This window comes from Denticeps clupeoides, chromosome 14 (assembly GCF_900700375.1).
Source record: "Denticeps clupeoides chromosome 14, fDenClu1.1, whole genome shotgun sequence".
In the NCBI taxonomy this organism is placed as follows: Eukaryota; Metazoa; Chordata; class Actinopteri; order Clupeiformes; family Denticipitidae; genus Denticeps; species Denticeps clupeoides.
The window spans coordinates 21,012,765-21,039,124 of NC_041720.1; the positions used below are offsets into that span (position 1 = coordinate 21,012,765).

General features: G+C 41.1%; 1 protein-coding gene across 2 annotated transcripts; it reads left to right on the forward strand.

Moving 5' to 3' along the window:
• Window positions 1–679: 679 nt before the first annotated feature.
• tagapb (T cell activation RhoGTPase activating protein b) lies at window positions 680–24,803 on the forward strand. 2 transcript variants are annotated; one of them, XM_029002882.1, is made up of 14 exons: window positions 680–810; window positions 10,303–10,388; window positions 12,066–12,236; window positions 17,608–17,769; window positions 20,787–20,828; window positions 21,245–21,329; window positions 21,398–21,454; window positions 21,687–21,744; window positions 21,971–22,110; window positions 22,275–22,436; window positions 22,521–22,627; window positions 22,904–23,087; window positions 23,192–23,300; window positions 23,392–24,803. In XM_029002882.1, exons 1-14 carry the CDS (start codon window positions 739–741, stop codon window positions 24,483–24,485), a joined length of 2,529 nt encoding a protein of 842 aa, XP_028858715.1. In that variant the 5' UTR covers window positions 680–738; the 3' UTR covers window positions 24,486–24,803. The 2 variants fall into 2 exon arrangements, with proteins under 2 accessions (XP_028858715.1, XP_028858716.1); XM_029002883.1 differs by having other exon boundaries at window positions 21,401–21,454.
• The last annotated feature ends 1,557 nt before the right edge of the window (window positions 24,804–26,360 follow it).

Here is a 26,360-nt window from a genome sequence, read left to right on the forward strand (position 1 = left end):
TCAAGGCAGGCCTGGCAATCACAGAGAAGCTGAATTGCATTACAGAATTATATAACACAGCTTGTTATCTGTTTCAGATAACAATTATATAACACAGCTTGAAACACTGTTTAGGCCCAGATAGCCTCCTATTTTTCTAATATTATCACCACCTTCTTTTAATTCATGAATGTATTAATTAATAAAGCAAATTTATACAATCTCATCGACCAAAGTGCCACACAGCCACATGCAATAAGATTTGTTCCATTCTGTCAAAGTAAATGCACCATCATAAACCAGTGGGGTAAACTGAACATGTGCAATGCAATAAAACATTGTTTTGAGTGTAACACATTTTCTCTACTCTATTCAGATGGTGCATAGTTGTTTCTTTGGGTGTGCGTATGCAATGATGAATGATGGTCTGTAGAAAGGATGCATGTGATGCATCATTAATGCATCACTTTTATTGTTTTCACTGATGGTTTACAGTGCATGAGATTCATTAGTTCCCAGGAATCTGAGGCTGAACCAGGAGATGGAAATGGGACAGAGACATGCTTGGGCCCAGGTCAAGCGTAAAAAACGCCCCTCTCTAGTTCCACTTGTTTTTGCCCCCTAGTCAGGCCCCCATTGTTCTGTGGCTCATTAGAGCCATTCAGGAGGGCGGAGTAGTCCATGCCCAAATGAGTCACTCTCGATGCCCCCCAAATTTAGAAGACAACATCAGAAACATCCATACGTTCACAGGCAGACATGGCGCTTACCGCACCTCCAGCAGTGATGAGGAGGGGAAGTTACGATGAGGCTGCAGCGTCCATTCGACCTGTGAGTACTGATACTGACCTCCTATGGCTGTGCCTTCAATGAATGGAATGAATGTTTGCAGAGCTCTTATCACAGGTATTCTGGCTATGGTTTGTGTTTTATTCAAGGCATAAAATACGAAGAAATGTGTCCTCTGCATTTAACCCATCACCATTAGTGAACAGTGGGCAGCCATGAAAGGTGCCCAGGGAGCAATGTGTGGGGATGGTACCTTCACTATTGGCATCTTGGCAGTTTGGAATTTGACCCTCCGATTACGGGTCCGCTTCCTTACCCGCTAGGCTACCACTGCCCAAAAATGAATTTAAAACCTAATTAAATCATTCAGTGTGAGAAGATGGCATGTAGAAAACAGGAATAAAATTATGAAAATGAATAAACCAGAATAAAAGACACAATTTCAGAAATTGTTCAATAGTCAACAGACATAGAATTCGGTGCACTAGTGTGTAAATAACTGCTAGCATGTATATTTGTCTTAAGAAATGAACTATTGGTTGCCCTGAAGATCTGCCAGAAGATCTGCCAACTAGAAGGTGAGGGTTTTGGTTGGGTTACTGACCCTGTTTTTGTATTTGTCAAGCTAACCCATCTTTCAACTTGGAGGGTTTGTGGTTTCGAGGGGTGAGGGAGGAAGGGGGGTCTGACCTTAATCAGAGCAAATCTCTTCTAAATCAATGAATCTGGGTGTTTCAATTGCTTCCATGGCCACAGGTGTATGGAATCCAACACCAAAGCACACAGACTGCTTATACAAACATTTTACAAGATGGATGGCTCTCAGGAACTCCACATGATTTATGTTTGCTATAGAAAGCTCAAAATGCAGTTTGTTCATAAGGACTTGTTGAACATTTTCACAGTTGTGGATACTTTGTTTGATTTTGGCTTTATTTTCTCTTTTTTTATTATTATGTTCAAGTTGGACCATACAGTTGTCCAATTGTGGGCAACTGTGCTTAAAATGTTTTATAGGATGGTCTGAACATAGTTTGTACACTATACTGCCTAAAAGTTGAATAAAAACAACTAGTGCTGTATTGTATTTATGACTTTTTTACATCAATAATTGAAAGTCACTAAGTAAGTCACTGAACATGGCGAGGAAGAAGGACGCATACGCACAACGTCACAAAACAGGGGTTTAATACATGGTGAACCGGACTGGGGAGACATCAAGTAACAACGACCTGACCGCAAAAAGACACGAGCGGTGCAGCTTTATACAATCAGACACAGGTGGAAATAATCAGGAAACATAATAACACAAGACGAACATGAAACTCTTGATCCAGAGTAGCCCCAGCCGGACCAGATCACGACAGTAACTTCTACTGAAAGTACATTTTAAATTAATTAATTCTTTACTTCTACTCAAGCAGATTTTAGATGGGTACTTTTACTTGTGTGTGAAGGCATGTTTCTGTTAAAAAAGTTCAATTATCTGTTGAAGTTTACTTAAAACACTTACTTAAAAGTGCTGGCTCTTTCAGCTCCATTGTTGCTCTTCAGATTTTTTTGGTGCTTAAATTAATTTGTTACCAAACATTATGTAAAATTATAAGTGAAATGAATGACTACCATACATTACATTATAAACCATTTGTATTAATTATATGTCTGATAACATAGTAAAGAATACAACATTTAACAATTCAACATTGTCTTCTCACTGCACTGATGAATGTGCTGATGCAGGTCATTTGTAGAGCCTGTTCAATATGAGATTTTAACCTGCATGCTCTACACTGTGGTTTTGTATTATAAATGTAATTGAAATGTATCCAAATTGTACTGTTTTGCGCTGTCACTCATTTTGTCACATGTGACTCATTCCCTCCTCTTTCTGTGCATGTGATAGCTGTATAGAATGTACCGTGCAGAACCACACCACAGCTATCGTTTACCTTCACACCCCACAGCTAGCGTTTAACTAGACGTTTGAAAAGATTAATCACACCCCACCGAAAAAAAGGCACAATTCTGATTTTAATCTTACAATTCTGACATTTTTCTCACAATTCTGACTTTTTTTTCTCACGCTTCTAACTTTAATCTCACAATTCTGGCCTAAATCTCACAACTATGGGTGCCTGTAAACCAGGAACATGGTAAACCAGAAGATGGTGTAGTGTTCAGATGCGCGGGAAGAGAAGATGGAAATTCACCTCAACATGTCACATTTAAAAGACTTTTTGAGAGCTCGAGGGGTTCCGGAAGAAGCACTTGGATTAATGGAAGATCAGAAGGTAAGGAAAGAGAGAGTTGCGTGTTAATTTGGTTGGCTACCGGCATTGGTTAGCTATTAGCATGTTGGCTCGGACGGAATACTGTATAAAATTAGTTTGTTTCTCTTCAGTTTGAGCTGCAGTAAAGAGCACATATACTGTGTTATGGGCTCACGAGACAACCGTTGATTCAGAACGTGCACCACCAGTTCATTATAATGTTCATATTAATGAATGCAAACGAATGTCGCTGTGTGGCTGGGCTGAGAAAGGGGGAGAGGCAGAGACTGAGAGAGTCTTATCAGGTGGACCAGCCCCACACCTATGTTGATTATCCATTATAACAAGTTATTACTAGCAGATTATTGGCATGTCTTATATTTAGAACAATAAGGCAATAATAGCACATTTCTTATTTTCATTATTAATGTGATATACACATTATTTTTAGATTTATTTTCTGAGCTGAAGCACTAAGAGGTCCAGCCTCAACTAAAACAGTTTAAGGGTAAAATGAGTACACACTCACTCTATACTGTGTAACAGATCAGCTGAGGAATCTTTTGGTATCATCATCATGCTTAACTCAGCATATATGAGCAATTCTGTATTTTTAAGCTCTGATAAATTTTTGGATCAGGCTATGCATTGTTTATGTAATTTGACCTTTAAAGAAAATAATTGTGTTTTCTGTCCTCCTCTGAACAGATTGACAGTGACGTCATCTCACTGATGGATGATGGATGTCTTCCTATGGAGACAGAATTGACCTCTTCAATCTCTGCAGAAGTAATAAACAAGAAAACAAGGACTAGAAAGACTTCGTGAGAAATTGAAAGTCACACAGGAAAGCTCCAAGAACGTCTCATCTACAACCACAAGAACAAGTCAGACAAAGAAGCAAAAACCATCACGAAATGTTGAGATAGGATGAATACATAATAAGGGAAAAGTAAGAGAACAAAGCAGGTGAGAACAAAGCAGGGTGGTGGCACCAGAAGAATTGAAATGGCCAATGAAGCTGGATTTAAAGAGATTCTTCTTTCCTGATGGTGTATCTCCAAAAGAACCAGAATGTGATTTGGAGTTTCAGCTTTGTGACTTAAAACAGAACCTTCTTACCGCTGACAATTGTCAGTCCATTGGCAGTATAGACTGAGACCACAAGGCTGAAAATGTTACATTTTTACATTACAACAAAAGCAAAAGATACTTAAGATAATGCCAGTGAAACATCTGAAGTGGCCCTTGTCTCCACACACCATGGCAGTGAAATCATTCCAGTAGAAGATGAAGAATTCATGGATGATTGTGATGGAGCCCATCATACTTTGGAGATTTCTGTTGATTCATAAATTACCTTTGGTCCTATATATAACACTGAAGAGGATGCAGGTTTTTTTTTTGATCTATGAGGTTTTTCTTATGCCCATCACTCCACATCTAGAGGATGAAATGACAATAACCATACATCACACGGACACTTTTCATGACATGATTACTGCTTTCTCTGATGCACAGATTATGAAAAAAAATCCCTGAATGTGAAACAAATCCTTCCATACAGCACAGAAGCAGGTACTGGATCTGGGGTGCTATAGATGTTATGTTGTTTCTGCCATGAATTCTATGAGCGATGCAGCCTTGGTACAACAGTTGAAGCGCCATTCATTTGCCATCATTTCTCTGCTGAAAGATGGAAGGCGGTTAACAGAATCCTTTTCAAAGGTTACCAAGATTTTCCAAACTAACTTGCACTCCCCTGTGTTGAACAAACACTTTTCAATTGTGTGTACAGTGATATTAAAGCTCATTTTCTGCAGTTTGTGAGCAGCCAGGGAAAAAAGTTTTGATGCAAGCAGTAAGTGATTTCTCTGCAGTTGACTGGGATGATCTTGTGGAAGTCCTTGACAGCTATGGCTGTAGAAGAAGAATCACTGCTAAGATCTTTCCTGCAATACTTAATGAAATAGCACACAGAGAGCTTGTCCAAAACCCATTATTGACTGCTGGCAGGAGATCACTGGCCATCATCATCTGTCTCTCAGTCCAGAGCCACTGAACAAGTTGTTCTCTGATCTGCAGCCAACTTCCAAAAAGGTCTATCAACTGCTTTTATTTAATGATAATCTGACTCCCAAGCAAAATGAAGTGGAACATCATTTGAAAAGACTGATCAGAGAGCTAGATGAAATAAAAATCAGTTGGACACACATGTGGGCGGGTTTTCAGCTGACTAGCACATGTAGGACTACAAAGAAAGGTGAAAAATAAACCATTTTCTCAAACCATTTGCTTTCACTAGAAAGTCTCTTTTTTATGTATATTTTTACTGTTCAGATGTACTTTTTTTTCTACTTTTTTCTACTTTAATTTGCTTGTTTTTTCTATTTTCAATAGTTGTTTAAAAAGGTTTTAAAAGTTGAGCCATTCTTGTTATATGCTCATTACAGGCAAGACTATATGGTTTATACCATGTTAATGGATATAACAGTGTTAGCAAGTTACAAGGGACATTCAGACAGCAATACAGCAATATTCTGACAAAATCACAGGACATTTAGTTTGATTACATTCAGGATGCATTTATTGTGAAAAAGTGACTTTTATAACTCTCCTACATATATACATTATCTCTTACACAGCAATGTTTATTCAATAAAGCACCTCCAGGAGTTGTCCAACTTGGATCTCCATTGTCTTCCTGGGGGACTTAACTGCTTACTTGGGCATGACTTGGAGGGGCATGATTGAGAGAAACGGCCTGCCAGATCTGAACTTGAGTGGTGTTTCGTTATTGGACTTCTATGCAAGTCGCAGCTTGGCCATAATGAACACCATGTTCATACATAAGGATGCCCATCGGTGTTCCAACTATAGGGGGATCCACTCCTCAGCCTCCCTGGAAAGGTCTACTCCAAGGTACTGGAGAGGGGGGTCCTGTCGATAGTTGAATCTCAGATTGAGGAGGAGCAATGTGTTTTTTATCCTGGCCGTGGAGCTGCGCACCACCTCTTTACAACAACAACAACAACAACATTTATTTCTTATATAGCCCAAAATCAAATACAGTATGTCTCAATGGGCTTTGACAAGCCCTACAGTTGACACTAAAAGTTCACTAAGGTATTGTGGGGCAAGACTATTTAGAATTTTAGTCAACCCTAAATTTGATGGGTAACCAGTGCAGTGATTGTAAGACTGGGGTGATGTGGTCAAATTTCCTGGTTCTGGTTAGAACTCTGGCTGCAGCATTCTGTACTAGCTGGAGTTTACTCATGCACCTACTAGAGCATCCAGACAATAATGCATTGCAGTAATCTAACCTTGATGTAATAAATACATGGACCATCTTTTCTGCATTGTGCATTGAAATTATATTTTTTGCAATATTTCTAAGGTGAAAGAATGCTATCCTAGTGACATTATCTATATGCAAATTGAATGAGAGACCTGCATCAATGATGACACCTAGATCTTTCACTTAAATACTCTGTGAGATAGAAAGGCTATCCAGGGTTATGGTGTCGTCAGCCAGTTTATGCCTGGCTGCTTGAGACCCAAGTACAAGAGCTTCTGTCTTGTCAGGGTTTAACAGGAGAAAAATGGTGAGCATCCACTGTCTAATATCCTTCAGACAAGGCATTGCTGACAGATACAATCATACTTTTCTTTACTTTATTTGGCAGACGCTTTTATCCAAAGCGACTTACAATGGGAATCATGTGTCTTCAGTGTAGCAATGAAAGCTAATACTGTGTTTGTGGATGATGTCACCATGTCACCTAGGTAACATGTATAGAGAAAAAAGTAACGGACCTAGGACAGAACCTTGTGGAACACCAAACTCTACTTTACTATGTGAAGACGAATCACCATTGATGTCCACAAACTGATATCGGTTGGTCAGATATGATCTGAACCATACAAGGGCTGTTCCCTTAATCCCAACAACATTCTCTAACCTCAATAGTGTCAAACGCTGCACTCAGATCAAGCAGGACAAGCAGCGAGATGAGTCCCTCATCATAGGCCAACAGCAGGTAACTAGAAAGGGGAAGTTTGTGAACAAACTTCGATTTTGGCTTGGAAAGCCGTAAAAAGGTTGAAAGAGGAAGGTGAAAAAAGAGAAAAAGATTCTTTCTAAGTGGTGTTGTCTGTTGACTGGCAATATTTTTTGTGCTATTTTTGATTTGCTGAGGGCGTGGTCACTTTTGGGGGTATGGTTTGCCAGGGGGTGTGGCCTCTCATGGGGGATGTTTGTTGACAAGCAAAATCAATTTGGAAAATTTTGGTTTCTGGGGGCGTGGTTTTTGTGCAAGGGGCGTGGATGTCGTCAGGGGCGTGGTCTAGAAAATTAGGCGGGACTCCGATGAAGGTGTGTACCAAGTTTCATGTCAATATGTTGAAGTGTGTGGATGTGAGAAAGGGTTAAAGTTCAAATGTTAAGTGAATGGGTAGAATTAGGGGCTGAATAGGAGAAAGTGAAGTGATTGTCACACGTGATACACAGCAGCACAGCACACAGTGAAATTTGTCCTCTGCATTTAACCCATCACCCTTAGTTAGAAGTGGGCAGCCACTAGGCCACCACTGCCCCACGATGATGATGAGGTCTAAATCCTGATTGATATACTTTGTGGATATTGTTGCTGTCTAGGTATGCACTCAGCTGCTGGGCTACGACTTTTTTTTTTAATATAAACGGAAAGTTGAATATCGGTCAATAATTTGAAAGCTGACTGCGATCTAGATCCGGCTTTTTAATCAGGGATCTAATGACTGCTACCTTGAACGAGCTTGGTACGTGGCCGGTACTAAGCAACAAGTTAATAATTTTGAGTATAGGATGTATAATATCGGGTGCTAATTGTTTAAGGAACCTTGTTGGAATTATATCCAAAGCACAAGGACACAAGGACTGTTCTTAGTGAGTCTTCTAATTTATCACAGTGGATGTTAAAGTTGCCGACAATTAGGGCTTTATCCACAGATACAACTAAGTTGGAGACAAAATCTGTAAATTCACTAAGAAACTCAGAATATGGTCCAGGGGGTCTATAAATAATAATCAATGGAATTAACTTATGATTTTTATTTTGTGAGACTACATGAGTTATGTTGGTATGTAGAATCTCAAAAGAGTTAAATCCTTGTCCGGGTTTATACCATGTTTATCATTATGTAGCAACCGTGCCCTCAGGTTCAGCTCGGTGGGCCTATGGTTGACTACGGGTTCGTGTTAGCCCATAAACCACTACGCAGAATTTGGAACAAACTATATCTTTTAATACAGAGTCGGGTTTAATATACAATTTAAAATGTCAGAGTTGAACACAGAGTTGAAAAGGGAAGTTGGGTGTACACTTTTGTCGTTAAAATGTATAAAAGCCAAAAGTTTAAAAGGTAAAAAGTAAAAGTATAGAAACACAAAATCACACAATCAAAATAAAATGATTCCATGCAAATATGTTAGTTGGTTCCACAAAAACACATGCAATTAATAGTCCACCCCGGTGATAACCCAACTGTCATGCCGGTGAGCTGACGGGGGAAGGAAGCGCAGAAGCAAAGATTTATTAATAATAATAAAAGAACTCAAATAAACACCAGCGTGATGGCTGTAAACAGGGGAATAAGGGGTAGAACATAAACTAGCCCGCAGGCGTGTGGCGATTGCCAGAACTCGAAGTTCACAAAAACGTTGCTGCTCCTGAAGGGGTGGAAATCCCCGGCTTTTAAAAGAGGTCCTGATTGGCCACACCTGGCAACATCAGCTGCGGCCAATCCTGACACCAGCCTTCCTTAAACATTCCTGTTACTGCTGACTTGTGCTTCGGCCAGGTACTTCAGAGGACTAAACAAAAATCCTAAAACATCGAAATAAATACCCAATAAAATGATCTAAAACAAAAGACTTAAAAAGAATCAAACGACCAAATTTTTTACTCTGTAAAATAATAATCCATAAAACTACGGCTGACAACCCAGCAGCTTTACCGCAACTATCAGAAAAAGGATATTAAAAGTGTTAGTTCCCATAAGAAAAAGTTTTAATTACGTAAAATAAAATATAAACTAAAAACATACCGTCTCTACTCCAGGACCCAGGCAGTCTTTTTGTTTAGCTGGTTGTGACTCTGCCTGTTTTAAACACTGCAATTAATTGTTTGCCACCGAAATGTATATTTAATTAGGGAAACAGAAGTCTTATCGACTCTTTTCTAGTCCCGGACGCTGAAAAAAAAATGCTGGCAAAAAAATAACCGTATACGTTTCATGTCTGTGCTAACTACATCCAGCTACGCCCGTCGGAAATAACTAAAGATCATTTTATAGAGATGCTCGAATCTGCTCTGGCCCATTACCGCAGTTTGCGGTGTTGTGAAGATGTTGTGAACATGGAAGCACGTTGTAAGTTGCTCTGGATAAGGGCGTCTGCCAAATGCCTTAAATGTAAATGTAATGTGTGAGGCTGGTCCACCTGATAAGACTCTCTCAGTCTCTGTCTCTCCCCCTTTCTCAGCCCAGCCACACAGCGACATGCAGAACATTCGTTTGCATTCACGTTAATGAACATTATAATGAACTGGTGGTGCACGTTCTGAATCAACGGTTGTCTCGTGAGCCCATAACACAGTATATGTGCTCTTTACTGCAGCTCAAACTGAAGAGAAACAAACTAATTTTATACTAACTAAATTTATACATTTATTAACAATAAAAGAAGATTGAGTAATCGCATGTACATGAGTATTCGCCGCATTTGCTCAATTTGCTTTGCCAGCAATTAGAGCCTCAGGTCTTTTTGAATATGATGCCACTGGCGTGGCATTCCTATCCTTGGCCAGTTTGGCCCATTCCTCTTTGCAGCACCTTTCAACCTCCATCCGGTTGGATGGGAAGTGTCGGTGCACAGACATTTTAAGATCTCTCCAGAGCAGCTTTTTATTCATGATGTCTCTGTACATTGCTGCAGCCATCTTTCCCTCTATCCAGACTAGTCTTCCACTTCCTGAAGCTGAAAAACATCCCCACAGCATGATGCTGCCACCACCATGCTTCACTGTATGGATGGTGCTGGCCTGGTGATGAGCGGTGCCTGGTCTCAAATCAGTCAAATGTGACACCTGGCATTTTGACCAAAGACTTAATTCAGACAAGAGAATTTAGTCCTTTAGGTGCCTTTTGGTAAACTCCAGGCAAAGTTAACCCTAACTCTAGAATATACTAACTCAGTAATATTCTTATTTCCTCTGCACAGCACCTTCGGAATCTAGCACAGAGGCGCCGCTCAGCTCCTTCTCTGGTTTTTGGGAAGGTCCTAGGGATGCCCTGTAGCCCTATAAGGTAGGTTTGTGTTTCACTGTTTAAAAAAGTAGCCGTGGTTCTATTTTCAAACCAGTGGGGGAAGTATGTTACATCTCAAGCATTAACGTTGCATCTGCGCCAAAACTATGGTCTCCTGCACACACACAAACACACACACACACAAAAAGTAAATTCTCATAACCTGAACAGTGAACTGCACAACTGATTAAACAACTTTTTTAACATACAATCAACCTTTGATATTAAAATGTTATTTGCGTGATTGGAGTGATACAGGCATTTTACACCCTTCCAACCAAAAATATTTTACACAATTAAAGAACAATATCAGTATATTAATTGGCTGTACCTTTTTTTGTATTTCATTGTCTTGAGGGTATTGCTGGCAGTGGCACATGTGACGCTGTAGACAGTTGTTGGCACAGCAATGGGATTTTTTTTTTGACCAGGCATCTCCAGTGCATTTAGATTTGTTCTATAAGTGGCATGCATTTAGTCACTTTTTACTTTACTAGAAAGACACTGAGTGTGAATACTCAGTCCCCAACTGTGCTTTATTACTTTTTTGTAAGATTGACACCAAAAAGAAAACAGTACCAGTCCATCACAGGGTGAACATTGAACACACATACACATCCACAAATATACCACCACTAATTTAACACAATCTTGCCTGCATGGACTGTGAAGGAACGCAACCCAGAGCATAATAATAATAGGCAATGCAATGATTATTAGATCTAGGGTCCTATGATTTCCGTGAGGCAGAAAACGTGGATGGAATCACGAAATCCACTCTAAAATGGGGAATTGTGTATTACATATAACTATGGCTCTTTTGTAATAACATGTCTGACAAGAATCTGATGAGAAACGTGAAGCACTTTTAATTTACAAATGTTAGAATGAGTAATATTGTGAAGTAGTTCTTTGCATGAAATGCACATATTATTTACATGTAAATGGTTTTACAAAAGCAAACAGTAAATGCTCAAGCACTTTGTTGATGTCGTGAAAACAAGGCGAGGCAGTACAGTGAGCACCTGTAGGTGGTAATGAAATTCCCGGTGCAGAGAAAACGCAAGGAGGCCGGGGGATTTTACCACAATGTTAATCTGCATGTGTAAACTGAGCCTAGGATGCAACACAAAACAGGAGACGAGCAGGCAGGAGCCAGGACAGGAAAACAGGAACAGTTGTACTCGGAGGGTTGAGGTGAGAAGAACGGCATTCAATGACTGAGCGACCTGGGAGCAGCCATATTGTCCATTTAAAGAGACGCGTCACCTCATTTACAAGGCGCTCCTGGTTTGCGGGCTGAGTGGGATTACGTGACAGTTGAATAGTGATTAAATGTGATTTGTCATATTGCAGGTTATTTTCCCCACCCACTCCATTACCAGATAGGAAAAATCTAATTTAGGAAAAAATAAAACGGAATTTAGAAAAAAAAATAAAAATAAACTTAATTAATCCCGAAGGAAATTGCTTATCAGATTTCATATTTTATAGCTGAATTTCATAAATGAGGCCCAGAAAGTCCACTAAGCTGCAAAACTAAATCAGTATATATTCACTCACTGACTATCCATCATCTTCTTGTTTCCTCTGCATTCTTACTTTACATTTGCATTAACATAAATGTAGCCCAAAGTGTGGCTGCTTTTCAATGGTATTTAAATGATCTTTTTCCAGGGAGGAAGCTCATTGCTTAGTCGCTGTGGAGCAGTGTCCTTTTGTCCTGGGCCTGACAAGTGACACCTCACTGCTTGCTCTGCACGAGTGTGTGCAACTGACTGAGGGCCAGAAGACCCACGAGAGATACCTCTTCCTCTTCAGTGAAGTCCTTGTCATTGCCAAGCTCAAGTAAGAAAATCTACATCACACAAAAACACCAGCCAAATTTGAATTTGAGTTGAGTATAATATGTTGTAAAGACTTCACCAGCATCTCAGATTCTCAGTAACTAACCCATGTGAGAAAATTCTTTGAATCTCGAAATATAAATGTGCCATTAGGAATAAAAACGTGTGGTTGTTCAATATATTAATATAATCATATAATCCACATTGCTGAAGCCCTGTTTTATGTCTCAAACATCGTCAGTTGGCATCATCTGCCTACTTCCCCTGTGGGGTTTCACCTAAATGTCTGTCTGGTATGGTAGGTTGTTCCCATGATAATTGAGGAAGTACCAGAAGAACAGTTGAGATGGAAGTTTTTAGACTTTCACTTTCCACAGGCCAAACCCTCCCATACACAGCCTTTGCTAGCATTAAAATAAAAAAAATCACATCACAGACAACAATGAGATAAAGTAGTGAAATGAATAATAAATAAATGTGTGGAGTAAAATAGTACAAATACTACTGTGCTAAATGTAATGGACCATTAATAGATAATATTACAGATATATAATACTAAATATAACAGAGGTATGTGTGTGTGTCAGTCCAGAGTGGAAAGTCCCTGAGTGTTCAGGTGTCCGATAGCTTGTGGGATGACGCTGTTGCAGAGTCTGGCAGTGAGGGCCCGAATGCTCTGGTACCTTCTTCCAGATGGTAGGAGGGGGAAGAGTGCATGTGAGGGATGTGTGAGGATGTTGTCCTTAACAATGCTGGTGGCTTTCCTGGTGCGGCGTGTGTGGTAAATGTCCATTATAAGATAAGATATCCTTTAAAAAAAGAAAAAGTGAAGTGATTGTCACATGTGATACACAGCAGCACAGCACACAGTGCACACAGTGAAATTTGTCCTCTGCATTTAACCCATCACTGCAGTGAGCAGCCATGACAGGCGCCCGGGGAGCAGTGTGTGGGGACGGTGCTTTGCTCAGTGGCACCTCAGAGGCACCTTGGCAGGACATTTACATAGTCACTGCAGGAAGTACAGTACAAGATAAGAGCAGCAAAAGACAGTAGCACAGACACTGTCGACTGTATAATATAAAAATTTATTGTACAAATAAGCAAATTAATAGTCCAAGAATAGCTAAATAAAACAGTGAACGTGAGTTGTAAAAATATAAAATATGTCGGTATATACATATAGGTTGTATTTGTAAGATTTTACATATGTACAGAGTGGGTAGATATAGACATATTGCACTTAAGAGAAATGGAGATGGTGTACTGGATGTGTGTGTTTGTGTGGTCAGCGGTTGCCACTGCCACTGAAGGAGCTGCTCAGGGCTGTCAGGGTCTCCTGCATGGGTGGGATGACAGCTCAGGGTATCTCTGTATAAAGAAAGACGCAGCCGTCTATATTCTCGTAGTCTGCTGAAGTCCGGTTTATTGTCCAGGGAGCAGACGTTGAATAATAGGTAATCAGGTGACACCGGGGCCTGGAGGCCTGCTTTCCACCGCAGTCCGAGCAGGTGCAGTTCTTCTCGTAGGTCGGCAGGATGACGAAGCTGGATTTTTTGGATTGTAGATTGAATGTCCATGTGTCCTTTCCGGTGTGCTGAAAATTGGGGAACCAGAGAGGCCGCTGCGAGCTACCTTTACCCATGAAATGCCAATCACCTGCATTACATCAAGGAGAGGTAGAAATGGAGAATCCTCGACAATATGACAAATGAAAGGGTTGGGGCAGTGGTGGCGTAGTGGTGGCCTAGTGGGGACGCATGATGCGCCTTTTCAAAAGATACATTAATGCAGAGATTTCACAAACCATGACTACAAAAGGAGGAGGTCACTAAAACGATGGCTAACAAACAAACTTAAATAATAATCTACTAACAGATGGTGGGGCAGTGGTGGCCTAGCGGTTAAGGAAGTGGCCCCGTAATCAGAATGTTGTGGGTTTGAATCCCGAGCCGCCGAGGTGTCCCTGAACAAAGCACCGTCCCCACACACTGCTCCGCGGGCGCCTGTCATGGCACCAAGGGTAATAAGTTAAATGTAGAGGACACATTTCATTGTGTCACCATGTGCTGTGCTGCAGTGTTTCACAATGACAATCACTTCACTTTCAGATAAGAATCCTTCAGGACAGAATACACAGGCAACATCCCCATCAGAACAACCCCTGTTGTCCCCCATTTTAAATTGTATTGTATCGACCCAGAGCATTCTACAGGGAGTGCAGAATTATTAGGCAATTTGTATTTTTGAGGATTAATTGTATTATTGAACAACCACCATGTTCTCAATGAACCCAAAAAACTCGTTAATATCAAAGCTGAATGTTGTTGGAAGTAGTTTTTAGTTTGTTTTTATTTTTAGCTATTTTAGGGGGATATCTGTGTGTGCAGGTGACTATTACTGTGCATAATTATTAGGCAACTTAACAAAAAACAAATATATACCCATTTCAATTATTTATTTTTACCAGTGAAACCAATATAACATCTCCACATTCACAAATATACATTTCTGACATTCAAAAACAAAACAAAAACAAATCAGCAACCAATATAGCCACCTTTCTTTGCAAGGACACTCAAAAGCCTGCCATCCATGGATTCTGTCAGTGTTTTGATCTGTTCACCATCAACATTGCGTGCAGCAGCAACCACAGCCTCCCAGACACTGTTCAGAGAGGTGTACTGTTTTCCCTCCTTGTAAATCTCACATTTGATGATGGACCACAGGTTCTCAATGGGGTTCAGATCAGGTGAACAAGGAGGCCATGTCATTAGTTTTTCTTCTTTTATACCCTTTCTTGCCAGCCACGCTGTGGAGTACTTGGACGCGTGTGATGGAGCATTGTCCTGCATGAAAATCATGTTTTTCTTGAAGGATGCAGACTTCTTCCTGTACCACTGCTTGAAGAAGGTGTCTTCCAGAAACTGGCAGTAGGACTGGGAGTTGAGCTTGACTCCATCCTCAACCCGAAAAGGCCCCACAAGCTCATCTTTGATGGTACCAGCCCAAACCAGTACTCCACCTCCACCTTGCTGGCGTCTGAGTTGGACTGGAGCTCTCTGCCCTTTACCAATCCAGCCACGGGCCCATCCATCTGGCCCATCAAGACTCACTCTCATTTCATCAGTCCATTAAACCTTAGAAAAATCAGTCTTGAGATATTTCTTGGCCCAGTCTTGACGTTTCAGCTTGTGTGTCTTGTTCAGTGGTGGTCGTCTTTCAGCCTTTCTTACCTTGGCCATGTCTCTGAGTATTGCACACCTTGTGCTTTTGGGCACTCCAGTGATGTTGCAACTCTGAAATATGGCCAAACTGGTGGCATCTTGGCAGCTGCATGCTTGACTTTTCTCAGTTCATGGCCAGTTATTTTGCGCCTTGGTTTTTCCACATGCTTCTTGCGACCCTGTTGACTATTTTGAATGAAACGCTTGATTGTTCGATGATCACGCTTCAGAAGCTTTGCAATTTTAAGAGTGCTGCATCCCTCTGCAAGATATCTCACTATTTTTGACTTTTCTGAGCCTGTCCCTTCTTTTGACCCATTTTGCCAAAGGAAAGGAAGTTGCCTAATAATTATGCACACCTGATATAGGGTGTTGATGTCATTAGACCACACCCCTTCTCATTACAGAGATGCACATCACCTAATATGCTTAATTGGTAGTAGGCTTTCAAGCCTATACAGCTTGGAGTAAGACAACATGCATGAAGAGGATGATGTGGACAAAATACTCATTTGCCTAATAATTCTGCACTCCCTGTAGGAAGCTCCGCCCCCCTAGAGTCCTCTAACTTGTTTGGACAAAATGGCTTCAAAATTGCTCCCTATAACTTTGCAAACATTTAAATACAATAAAATTTTGCAATGAAAACACCAAAACCTGCAAGTTTGTGTTTCACCAAAATATTTATACAATAGGCTAGCATATTATCATATAATATATTAAAGGTTCATTTAAAGTTTCAGTTTTCATAATGTTCCATCCATACAACAGAGCAGTCTAAGAGGTTTAATGTCAATCACCAATCTGCCAGATGCAAACATTAGGAGACTGTTTGTGAGCTTCAAAATGTTCAGACTGGTTTACAGGGCACAGACAGAGGTTTGTAGATCTAGGCCAATGGGGAGCAACCCAGAACAGGAAACACATCACAGATCAAGTGTCTGTTGCAAGTCAGAACGAAACCAGCGCCATGACCGTGACCTTTCAAGTTCAAATGCACATGTACTTTCACCTGTTGTGTGGCCAATGAAGCCAGTCATGCCATTCTTCTTCAAATGTTTTTAGAAAAGTTTGACAAATATGCATACAGTCAATGAAAATTGATCCCCTGCTGATTTTGTAAGTTTGCTCTCTAACCAAGAAGTTATAATCCTATAAAAAATGAACCAAAATAATATTTTTTTTAATGCAAGTTATAAATTAACTAGCAATTTCAGAAATACAAAAATATTGAATATTTATAAGACCCGTAATATTCGGATCCCTTTGAGGATCCGGCTCTCTCTGATCACTCAGTAAACTGATCTGGGTGCATTTGTCATTTGAATCAATATGAACAGCTGTGAGTCAACGGAAGTGTGAAAAGAACGTCCAATTAAATCTGCTCCTTTGAGTGATTCAGATTGGGCTGCATACTGTATTTTTGGCTGTGGAGGAAATTAACCAACAGATGCACTGACTGGGGTAAGTAGTGCTAACCTGGAGCTCAGAGGAATTCTGATTCAGTTAGGTTGTGCATCAAATCTTGGATGAGAACCTGCCAAAAAATTGCAACAGAACGTTCCAACTATCACACAAAAATAAGACATTGGAAGTAGACAACATGTGTTTTTTTTCTTACATCTCAACCTTTATTATTTTTGCTTGTGCGGTTTTCAGTTTCACTGATCGATTTTTCAGTTTCACTGCTGGCTTTTCAGTCCTTTTATGCTTGAGGATTTGTTGCAGTTTCAAAATTAGCAGGAGTTCAACTTACAGTAAGGAAGTGGACCCGTAAGGTTTCCAGTTCGAATCCCGAGCCGCCAAGGTGCCACGGAGCACACACAGCTCTTTTTGTGGCTGCCCACTGCTCACCAAGGGTGATGGGTTAAAAGCAGAGGACACATTTCACTGTGTCACCATGTGCTGTGCTTGGTGTGCTTCACAATGACATTTACATTTACGCCCTTATCCAGAGCGACTTACAGTCAGTAGTTACAGGGACAGTCCCCCCCTGGAGACACTCAGGGTTAAGTGTCTTGCTCAGGGACACAATGGTAGTAAGTGGGATTTGAACCCGGGTCTTCTGGTTCATAGGCGAGTGTGTTACCCACTAGGCTACTACCACCACCTTGACAATCACTTCACTTTCACTTCTCCATACAGGTCCAGCGTGAGCTACAGGCTGAAGCACAGAGTAAGTCTGGAGCAGCTGTGGCTCTATGGATTTGAGGATGAGAGGGAGGAAGATGTAGAGGTTATGGGCATTGAAGTCAGGACCTCCCTGGCACTGGTTTGGCCCATGGCGCTTTGTATTGTGACCTTCAGGTGAGATCTTTTGTGAGTATTTTGTTAGTTTGTAGCAAACACCTGGTCTGTACTTCATCAATATTTGTAGAAATGATCAGAAAAATACAGTTCCTAAGCATCAGAACATGTTTGGTTCTGACTAAGTTCAGTCTGAACGCAATGACTCTCAGAAAGAGCAGAAAATGAGAAGTGAAAGTTAGCATTGCCATGGTCACAAGGCAGTGCTATACTGCAACAGGAAAAGGTAAAGTGGCATTTGTTACTAACTAGTCGGGTGATTCAGCCTGCAACCAGGGTATTTCTGACATGGCTGGAGCTTTGCCTGGAATTACAACTATTAAGAGAAAGGAAAAGGGGAAGTTTCTTCTTTTCCCCTTTCAGCAAGCCAAACAGCCAACATTAGGCATGCTTAGTATAAATGGCAGGATACTAGATTGAAAGAATAATGCAGATTGGTCATTTATATCATTTGTTGTAAGAATGAATTACATATGAATTACATGACATTTTAAATATGAATTTACATATGAATTACATGACAAAATAGTCACAGTGCATCACTCTTCCCACATTTTGTTATGTTAGTCTTATTCCAAAATGGATTAAATTCTTTTTTTTTTCAGAATTATACACACATCACCCCATAATGACAAAAAACTGAGAAATCACAAGTACACAAGTATTCACAGCCTTTGCCATGAATCTCAAAATTGAGCTCAGATACCTCCAGTTTCCCCTGATCATCTTCTAGATGTTTCTGCAGTTTAGTTGGAGTCCACCTGTGGAAAAAAGAGTTGATTGGACCTGATTTGGACACACAGTCTATATACGGTCCCACAACTGAAATTTCATGTCAGAGCACAAACCAAGCATGAAGTCAAAGAAATGTAGAGAGAAAGAATTATCTTGAGGCACAAATCTGGGAAAGGTTACAGAAAAACGTCTGCTGCTTTGAAGGTCCCTATGAGCACAAAGGCCTCCATAATCCATATGTGGAAGAAGTTCAAAACCACCAGGACTCTTCCTAGAGCTGGCCAGCCACCTAAACTGAGTAATAGGGGGGCCTATTAGAGCCTTAGTCAGCGAAGTGCCCAAGAAACTGATGGTCACTCTGTCAGAGCTCCAGAGGTCCTCTGTGGACAGAGAAGAACCTTCTAGAAGGACAACCATCTGTGCAGCAATCCACCAATCAAGCCTATATGGTAGAGTGACAGTTGTGCCTTTAGTATAAGGCACATGGCAGCCTGCCTGGAGTTTGCCAAAAGGCACCTGAAGAACTCTCAGACCATGAAAAAACTAAATTCTCTGGTCTGATTAGACAACTCTTTGGTGTGAATGCCAGGTGCCATGTTTGGAGGAAACCAGGCACCGCTCATCACCAGGCCAATACCATCCCTACAGTGAAGCATGGTGGTGGCAGCATCATGCTGTGGGGTGTTTTTCAGCAACAGGAACTGGGAGACTAGTCAGGATAGAGGGAAAGATGACGGCAGCAACGTACAGAGACATCCTGGATGAAAACCTGCTCCAGAGCGCTCTTGAACTCAGACTGGGGCGACGGTTCATCTTTCAGCAGGACAACGACCCTAAACACACAGCCAAGATATCAAAGGGGTGGCTTCAGGAGTGGCTCAGCCAGATCTCAGACTTGAATCCAATTGAACATCTGTGGAGAGCTCTTGAAATGTCTCCACCAACGCTTCCCATCCAACCTAATGTAGCTTGAGAGGTGCTGCAAAGAGGAATGGGCCAAACTAGCCAGGGATAGATGTACCAAGCTTGTGGCATCATATTCAAAAAGACTTGAGGCTATAATTGCTTTAAAAAAGATACATTGACAAGTCTTGAGCAAAGGCTGTAACTACTTATGTGCCTATATTTAATACATTTTCAAAGTAAACTTGAATTTAATCAATTTTAGTATAAGGCTATAACAAGAAAATTTCATGGTTGCCCACTGCTCACCAAAGATGTTGGATTAAATGCAAGGTCACATTTTGTTGTGTGCACACACGTCACTTCAAAAGGTTTTCTATTAAATAAAGTCTAACAAAAATGATAAATTCCTCCATTAGATTATCTGACCATTTGGAATGATAGGATGAGTTTAATTAAAAGAATAGCAGCATACAATTAGCACAAAGACCTTGACCCAGTGGCTCCATGCCAGATGACATTGAAGGAAATGCAGTCTATGGTTGGTCCTGAGATTATATTATATTGCATCCATTCAGCATTTGGGTGGCGTTATTGTGAATAAATGACTGAATCCAGTGGATTACATAATTATTTTATCATGTTGTTCCATCATGCTACATTCTGAAAAAGGTGTAAAAATATCAATTAATTCCTCAGTGAGACAGCACTAAACGTTTTTTATACTATATGTACATTGGTTGGTTCTAAGGAGCTATAAATGTCTAAAAGATAATAATGATCAATGAATTGAACTATTTATCACACACATCTATGATGGGGCCTTCCAGGGTCATATATTCTGAAGTAGCAACCTTTGTACAAGTGATTCATGCATGTCTCAATGTCAGATTGATTTAATACACTTTCCAGAGGCAGGTACTGAGTGTAAATAAGTCATATTAATGGATTGGTTTATTACCATTTTCACACAACAACTAATTTACATGGTCTTAGAAATAGAAAGAAAACCAAACAAAAGAGACGGACTGGTAAAGCATTATTATTATTACATGCACATTAAATTGTGTGGGCGTAACACAAGTACACACACATAAGACCGTCCCCGAGGAACCCCAGCACATGCTCAGGTGAGGAACCTCATTTCATCAGAGCAATGTTTCCACTCATCGACATACGCAGCAGCAGCAGCAGCAGCACAATGGGGAAATGGAAGGTGAGGTGACGTTGCTTCCTGTCCCCACCCCCAACTCGCCTCAGACTTTCCAGAGATGCACACAAGTTCAAAAGCACGACACATTCTCAGTGCACACTTGATGCAGCCTTGTGCTTGTTTCTGTGGACTAGCAACTCACACCATGCGGTTGTTTTGCCTGCAGCTCACCTGAAGTGAAAGAACGCTGGGCTGATACTCTTCACAGGTAAAAGAATTTAATATTCATAAGTGTAAAAAAGCAGGGAAATGCTGAATAAATGACTTACAGCAAGTTAATAGCAGATCATAGGGTTTATATATTATTTAAAAATGCCTTACTACAGACAATGCAATACCTAAAACTGGACAATATCAGTAAAAACATTTTACATATGTGTGTGAAACCATAACATTTATGGTTCGTAATAAATACACAAACACACAAAACAATTTGACGATGTCATTTTTCAAGGATAAATGGGTTTGCTAATGTACCAGTATTTACAAACTTGCTATAAATGTACAGATTATTAAACATTTTGAAATTTGAATCATGTGGCAACATGTACTTCATTGTATCTTTAACTCACACTTGCTGTAAAACATACTCCTGAAATGCAAAATATTATCCTTTGTTTATAGGAAAATCATAAAAGCTCAACAGAAGTCCGGATTCAGTTCACCACCTTCCAACATCCTCATGAAGGTGCTGAGTAGCAACATCACAGTAAGTCAGTCTAGACCTGAAGCATTTTATATCTATAATATAAGGCCCCTCACCTTTATCTGTCTCAGCAGAACAAAACGCTAATAGGAGGTGCAATGGAGCCTCATGTGGAGTCACCACCTATCGTGAGTAATGCGTCTTGCAGCTTAAGCAGAGAACCAGAACTCTTACATTAAAAAGAATTAGTGAGTAATGAACAAATAATGAATATTTTGGTTGCATGGGCCGTTTTGCCACTTGCCGCTGTGGTTTATGTGTCAGTGGTGTGTGCGTGTAAGTGTGTTTCATTGGGCACACCCCTAACCCTATTGCCAAATGCTGCTCTCACAATTGACCACAATGTTCTTTGGTTGCCAGGGTGATGCCAAAGTCTCCGCCCAGCCAAGGCATTCGGCCAATACGAAGGAGCCCTTTGGTGAGTTTGAAAAGCCTTGTATAATATTTGCATTTGGGGTTGAGGTCCCACCAAGTAATGTAGAGATATCTAGAGATATGGCACAAAGGGGAAATAAGAGAGAAAGCCACAAGTAAGCATGAGTAGGCGTGACAGATAATCCCACAGAGTAAAATGAGTTGTGCTCGACGTCTGCAGCTGAGGAGAATGCTTGTAGCAAACTGTCCCCTGGCTTCTGTTTCAACAGAAAATGGCTGCAACAAGTTCACACTGATCACCCGAAAACTGAGAAAAAGTTGTGCTCCAACCAACTCTAACCACGCCCTGTTCGGCCAGGCTCTTCACAAAATCTGCAGTGCAGACGGTGCTCTTCCCAAGCCCATTCGAGTGAGTTGCCCCTTTTCAGACCCTCGTGAAACATTCTACAATTAATGAAACATTACTTCCTGCCAACATCTGAGCGATTTTTATCTGGCGGAAAAACACTGAGCCACTTCACCCTGCCTGATCTGCGGATCTCTGTAGGCATGCTGATGATCTTTCATCTCCAGGAAATACTCACGCTGCTGTGGAGGAAGGGTCCTGCTACTGAGGGAGTTTTCCGCAGACCGAGCAACAGCAAAACTGTGAACATCATCCGAGAGCAGCTGGATGCTGGGGATGAGGTCAATATGGAGGTCCTGCCCGTGGCGCTCCTTGTTGGACTGCTCAAGGTGAGTGACTTACGTCATCCAATCGTCCACGCTAGGCTTTTATACAATGTGCAGCATGCAGTTAGATTCAACTTCACTTTACAGAGTTTCCTGAAGGAGCTTCCAGGAAGCCTGTTGGTGGCGGAGCAGTGTGACAACTGGATTAATGCACTGGAGAAAGATGAGCAAAAGAGGCCATCAGAGCTCAAGAGGTAAGAAGCAACTGTTAATAATGCAAATAAAGATCATGACATTTAGATATGATTAACAACAGGCTAAAAACATTCCAGACGTCTTTCTGTGGTAAAGCTAGGAAAACACAGGGCTTTCTGATGGACATTTTTAGAGCCTCAAATTAGAGGAAGTAGACATCTGCTTTCAGGAAGCCAGACTTCTTCTTTGTGGTGATCTCCACCCCTACTCTAAATTCAAGGATGAACGTATCAAATACCACAAACTGACATGCCTGCTCTTCATGTGTTTTCAAGTGTGATGGAAAAGTTGCCACAGCCACATGTTCATCTGCTTGAGCTCCTCATCTGTGTGCTACACCGCATCAGCCAGAATGCAAAGGCCAATCTAATGGATCCTAAGAACCTTGCTGTATGCATTGCTCCAACCCTGCTACAGGTTAAAGGCCATCCTAAGGATATTCTGGCCCATACAGCAAAGGTGAAGAACCTTCGATGCATATTTTCTGAATATCGGTGTTTTGGAAGAACATGTTGATTCTGCAGAATTGTTTGAAAAATGTGAGTTTTCATTTTATTTTACAGGTGAACAGTTTGACACAGTTCTTGATAGAGAACTGCAGTGAGATCTTTGGAGAACATGTCCTGGGCCTTTTAGGAGACCCCGATGAAGAGGAACTGGAAGGTACTTCAGGTATAGAATGTGCAAATGCAAAAACTAGAACAAATATTGTGATTTGCATTTTTTGGAACTAATCATTTCCAAATGATTCTTTTTTTTTTAGACTCTTCATCTTTACAGCAGCTGGATTCGGCCTATGACAGTCCGGACCCTGATGCTATAGGATGCTATCCAGCAGAAGAGGAGGAAGGGCTCTCATCATCATCACAGAAATGCCCCACTGCCACTTCTTCTATGACAGATCATTCACTTGTGACCTCTTGCTCCTCTGAGCACATCTTCAACACCTTCACCAAACCTATGGGCAGGCGTTGCTCTGAGCCCACCATATTCAACTCAGAAATGATCCACATCCAACCAGGCCTGGCCCGCAGTCAAGATGACTTCACCAAGGACCGGGAGGACTTTCTCCAACTCAAGAAGCAGATCTCAGATGACTCCTTCTTGCAATCTAAGCGATACATGGACCAACCCCTAGCCCCTCCAAAGGCATTGGCTGCCAAGGACTGCTCATTTTCATCTTCTGGCTCCCTGGAAAGTGGCACCTCCAATCACTCTGAGAGCTCTGTCTTCACAAACTCTCCCAAGACCTCTCCTGCTTGCTCTAGAAGATCCCACTCCACAAAGTCAGTTCCCACTTCCAGGCCCACAGTCGAGATGCACAAGCCAGAAGTGGAAGTGAAATGGCGCTCAAAGTCACTGAGGCTGCCTGGCCTGTTTAACAGGGCAGGCGTGAAGAAAGTGGAGCTCCAAAAGGAGGCTGCATTCTCCTGTGAGACCCTGCAGGAGGACTCACCCAGTGAGCCAGAGAATCCTGAGGAGGTGCCCGCTCGCCAGCGACCTCTATCTGAGATTCTGATGCCTTCCCAGCCACCTTCCTATCATCAGGCCATCCTGAGTGGCATTCAGACTGTCCACCCGCTCATGACAGTGCAGAACGCCCGATCGCTGACCACAAGACCCCGGCCAATCTCTATGAATGAGGACTTCCTGAATTCTTGCTCTCTCAGCCAGGGAACTCATTTCTTACGTCACCTCACAGATAACACGGATCCATTTGTGTCTCAGCCACCACCTCCGTACAGACAGAGGGCCATGTCCGAGTCTGTGTCCATGGGTCAGCATGAGAGAATTGCACGGCGGTGTAGCCAACCGCTGGTTGAGGAACTGTCTCACGCCAAGGAGACCTATGTTTAAGGAGCCATAATCTTGTGAAGACAGAGATTCACTTTGAATCTATACAGGTTCAGCAAATAAACTGGACCTTTATGGGTAGTACGATTTAGAGTACAAAATGCTAACATGGGAAAGCTATTTTAAAATATTCTATTGGCCAAGACTTGCTCTAACACTGTTCAGTCGTGAAGCTATGTAAATAACGTATTGTTCTGTTGTGCAGTTCAGTTATTAATAATAATGTACAGCACTTTTTAATTGTACCTTTATTAGCTATATATATATTCAGTATAATTTGTTCTGTCTTTCACTACAATAAAGCACCTTTATTAATCGCAATTATGTTCAGTGCTTCTTCATTGATTGATGGCCTGGACCCACTCGTGAGATGAAAAGCTTGCTTCCTCATTCTGAGCTGGTTGCATAAGAGAGTTGCTGAGACTTCATTGAGAACAGCATGTTCCACCACATGCTCAGAAGAGGAAACCAGACAAGGTCATGTGAGCACAAACTGCTGTTTTTTTCTCTTCTTACATGTTATATTGCTCAGATCAAGATCAGCTTGACAGGGACATGTTTAACAGAAAACCATATTTTGATTCACTGTCATTTCATTAGTTGAGTACAAAATGTCACTGAAGTGTGACACTAAAACAAAAAAAACACAATACAAGGCTGGGTTGCATAATGAAGCTAAATAGTATTCTGAAAGGCTGTCTGGCTGAATGGATGGTTACATAATTCATGTAGAGCTGAGGCAGCATCTGAGAATACACTGTAATGGAAGAACAGCAGAGTTGATTCATTTGATGCATAATGATGTTTCACAGGACAGCCTCATCATTGGTCTTTCCATGAACAATATACAGCATCAGAAATAAACATCCCTTTGGTGGTAAAATAATGAGCCATTGATATTAGTTAACATTAGTTAACAGTGTCTGTGTGAAGGCCAGATAAAAAGTGTTGCATCCTGATAGTACATGGTGCACGGCTTATAAATATTTTTACACGGATTTCTAATCATACATTAGTAAAATAGAGCATTTGGTAATATAATCAGAATGATCAATTTGATCTCATGTACATCCTCTAGTCTCATCCTAAAATAACTGTAATGTGGCTTCTGATATCGACATGCACGAGAGCATGTTACACATTTGCCTGCAGCACCTGCCACTCTTTCTTATGAAGACAATAGATACGATCACCTGGAGACTATCACCTCTGCAACACACAGGGGCTCTTGCAGAGAGTTTCCTGTGACCTATTTTGACACCCTAAAAAGGATGCAGACACAACCAATGAACATGCACTTCTTGTTTTTTCCCCTCTGCACACAAAAACTCAGCTAGATTTACAATGTTAAATTTAAACGCTGTATTTATCAAAAAATTGACTGCAACAATTGGGTGCTGCTGTGCCAGCCAAGTAACTTTAGACTTCGACAGTTTTTCTGTTGGCTGTGAAACCGCATCTGCTTCCTGGTCTCAGCTACAGTGTGGGGAGAGAAAATGCGATTTGTGCTGCTCAAGTTGAACCCACTGGTATTAAACTGCTGTTCATTTCTTCAATGTGTCCGAGACATCAGGCTCAGGGGACAGTATTTAATGGTAATGGATTTTCTAATTGAAGAAAACCACCCACGCCTTTTATTCATGCAAAGCTAAAGACCATTAAGTCCATCTTCCTTCAGCTGCACACGTTATCTATCTGCTTGTCCACACAGCTGCTCATTCATGCTTATCTCAGTTATTATTGATGGTTTTTAATAGAGGTTGCAGCCATCACTTGTTCACCGGGTGCTAATTTCCTTCTTTTGTATTTGTGTGTTGAATTCATTTCTTGCAGACCTCCAGTCATCGCTGAACAACAGCCTGAAGTCTCTGATCAGAA

What these genes read in the sequence shown, in the direction of transcription:
- tagapb (XM_029002882.1), top strand. Translation starts at nt 739, where the DNA reads ATGGCGCTTACCGCACCTCCAGCAGTGATGAGGAGGGGAAGTTACGAT. An exon ending in ATGCCCTGTAGCCCTATAAG is followed by an intron (nt 10,389 to 12,065) that starts GTAGGTTTGTGT and finishes ATCTTTTTCCAG; the next exon opens with GGAGGAAGCTCATTGCTTAG. An exon ending in CTTTGTATTGTGACCTTCAG is followed by an intron (nt 17,770 to 20,786) that starts GTGAGATCTTTT and finishes TTTTGCCTGCAG; the next exon opens with CTCACCTGAAGTGAAAGAAC.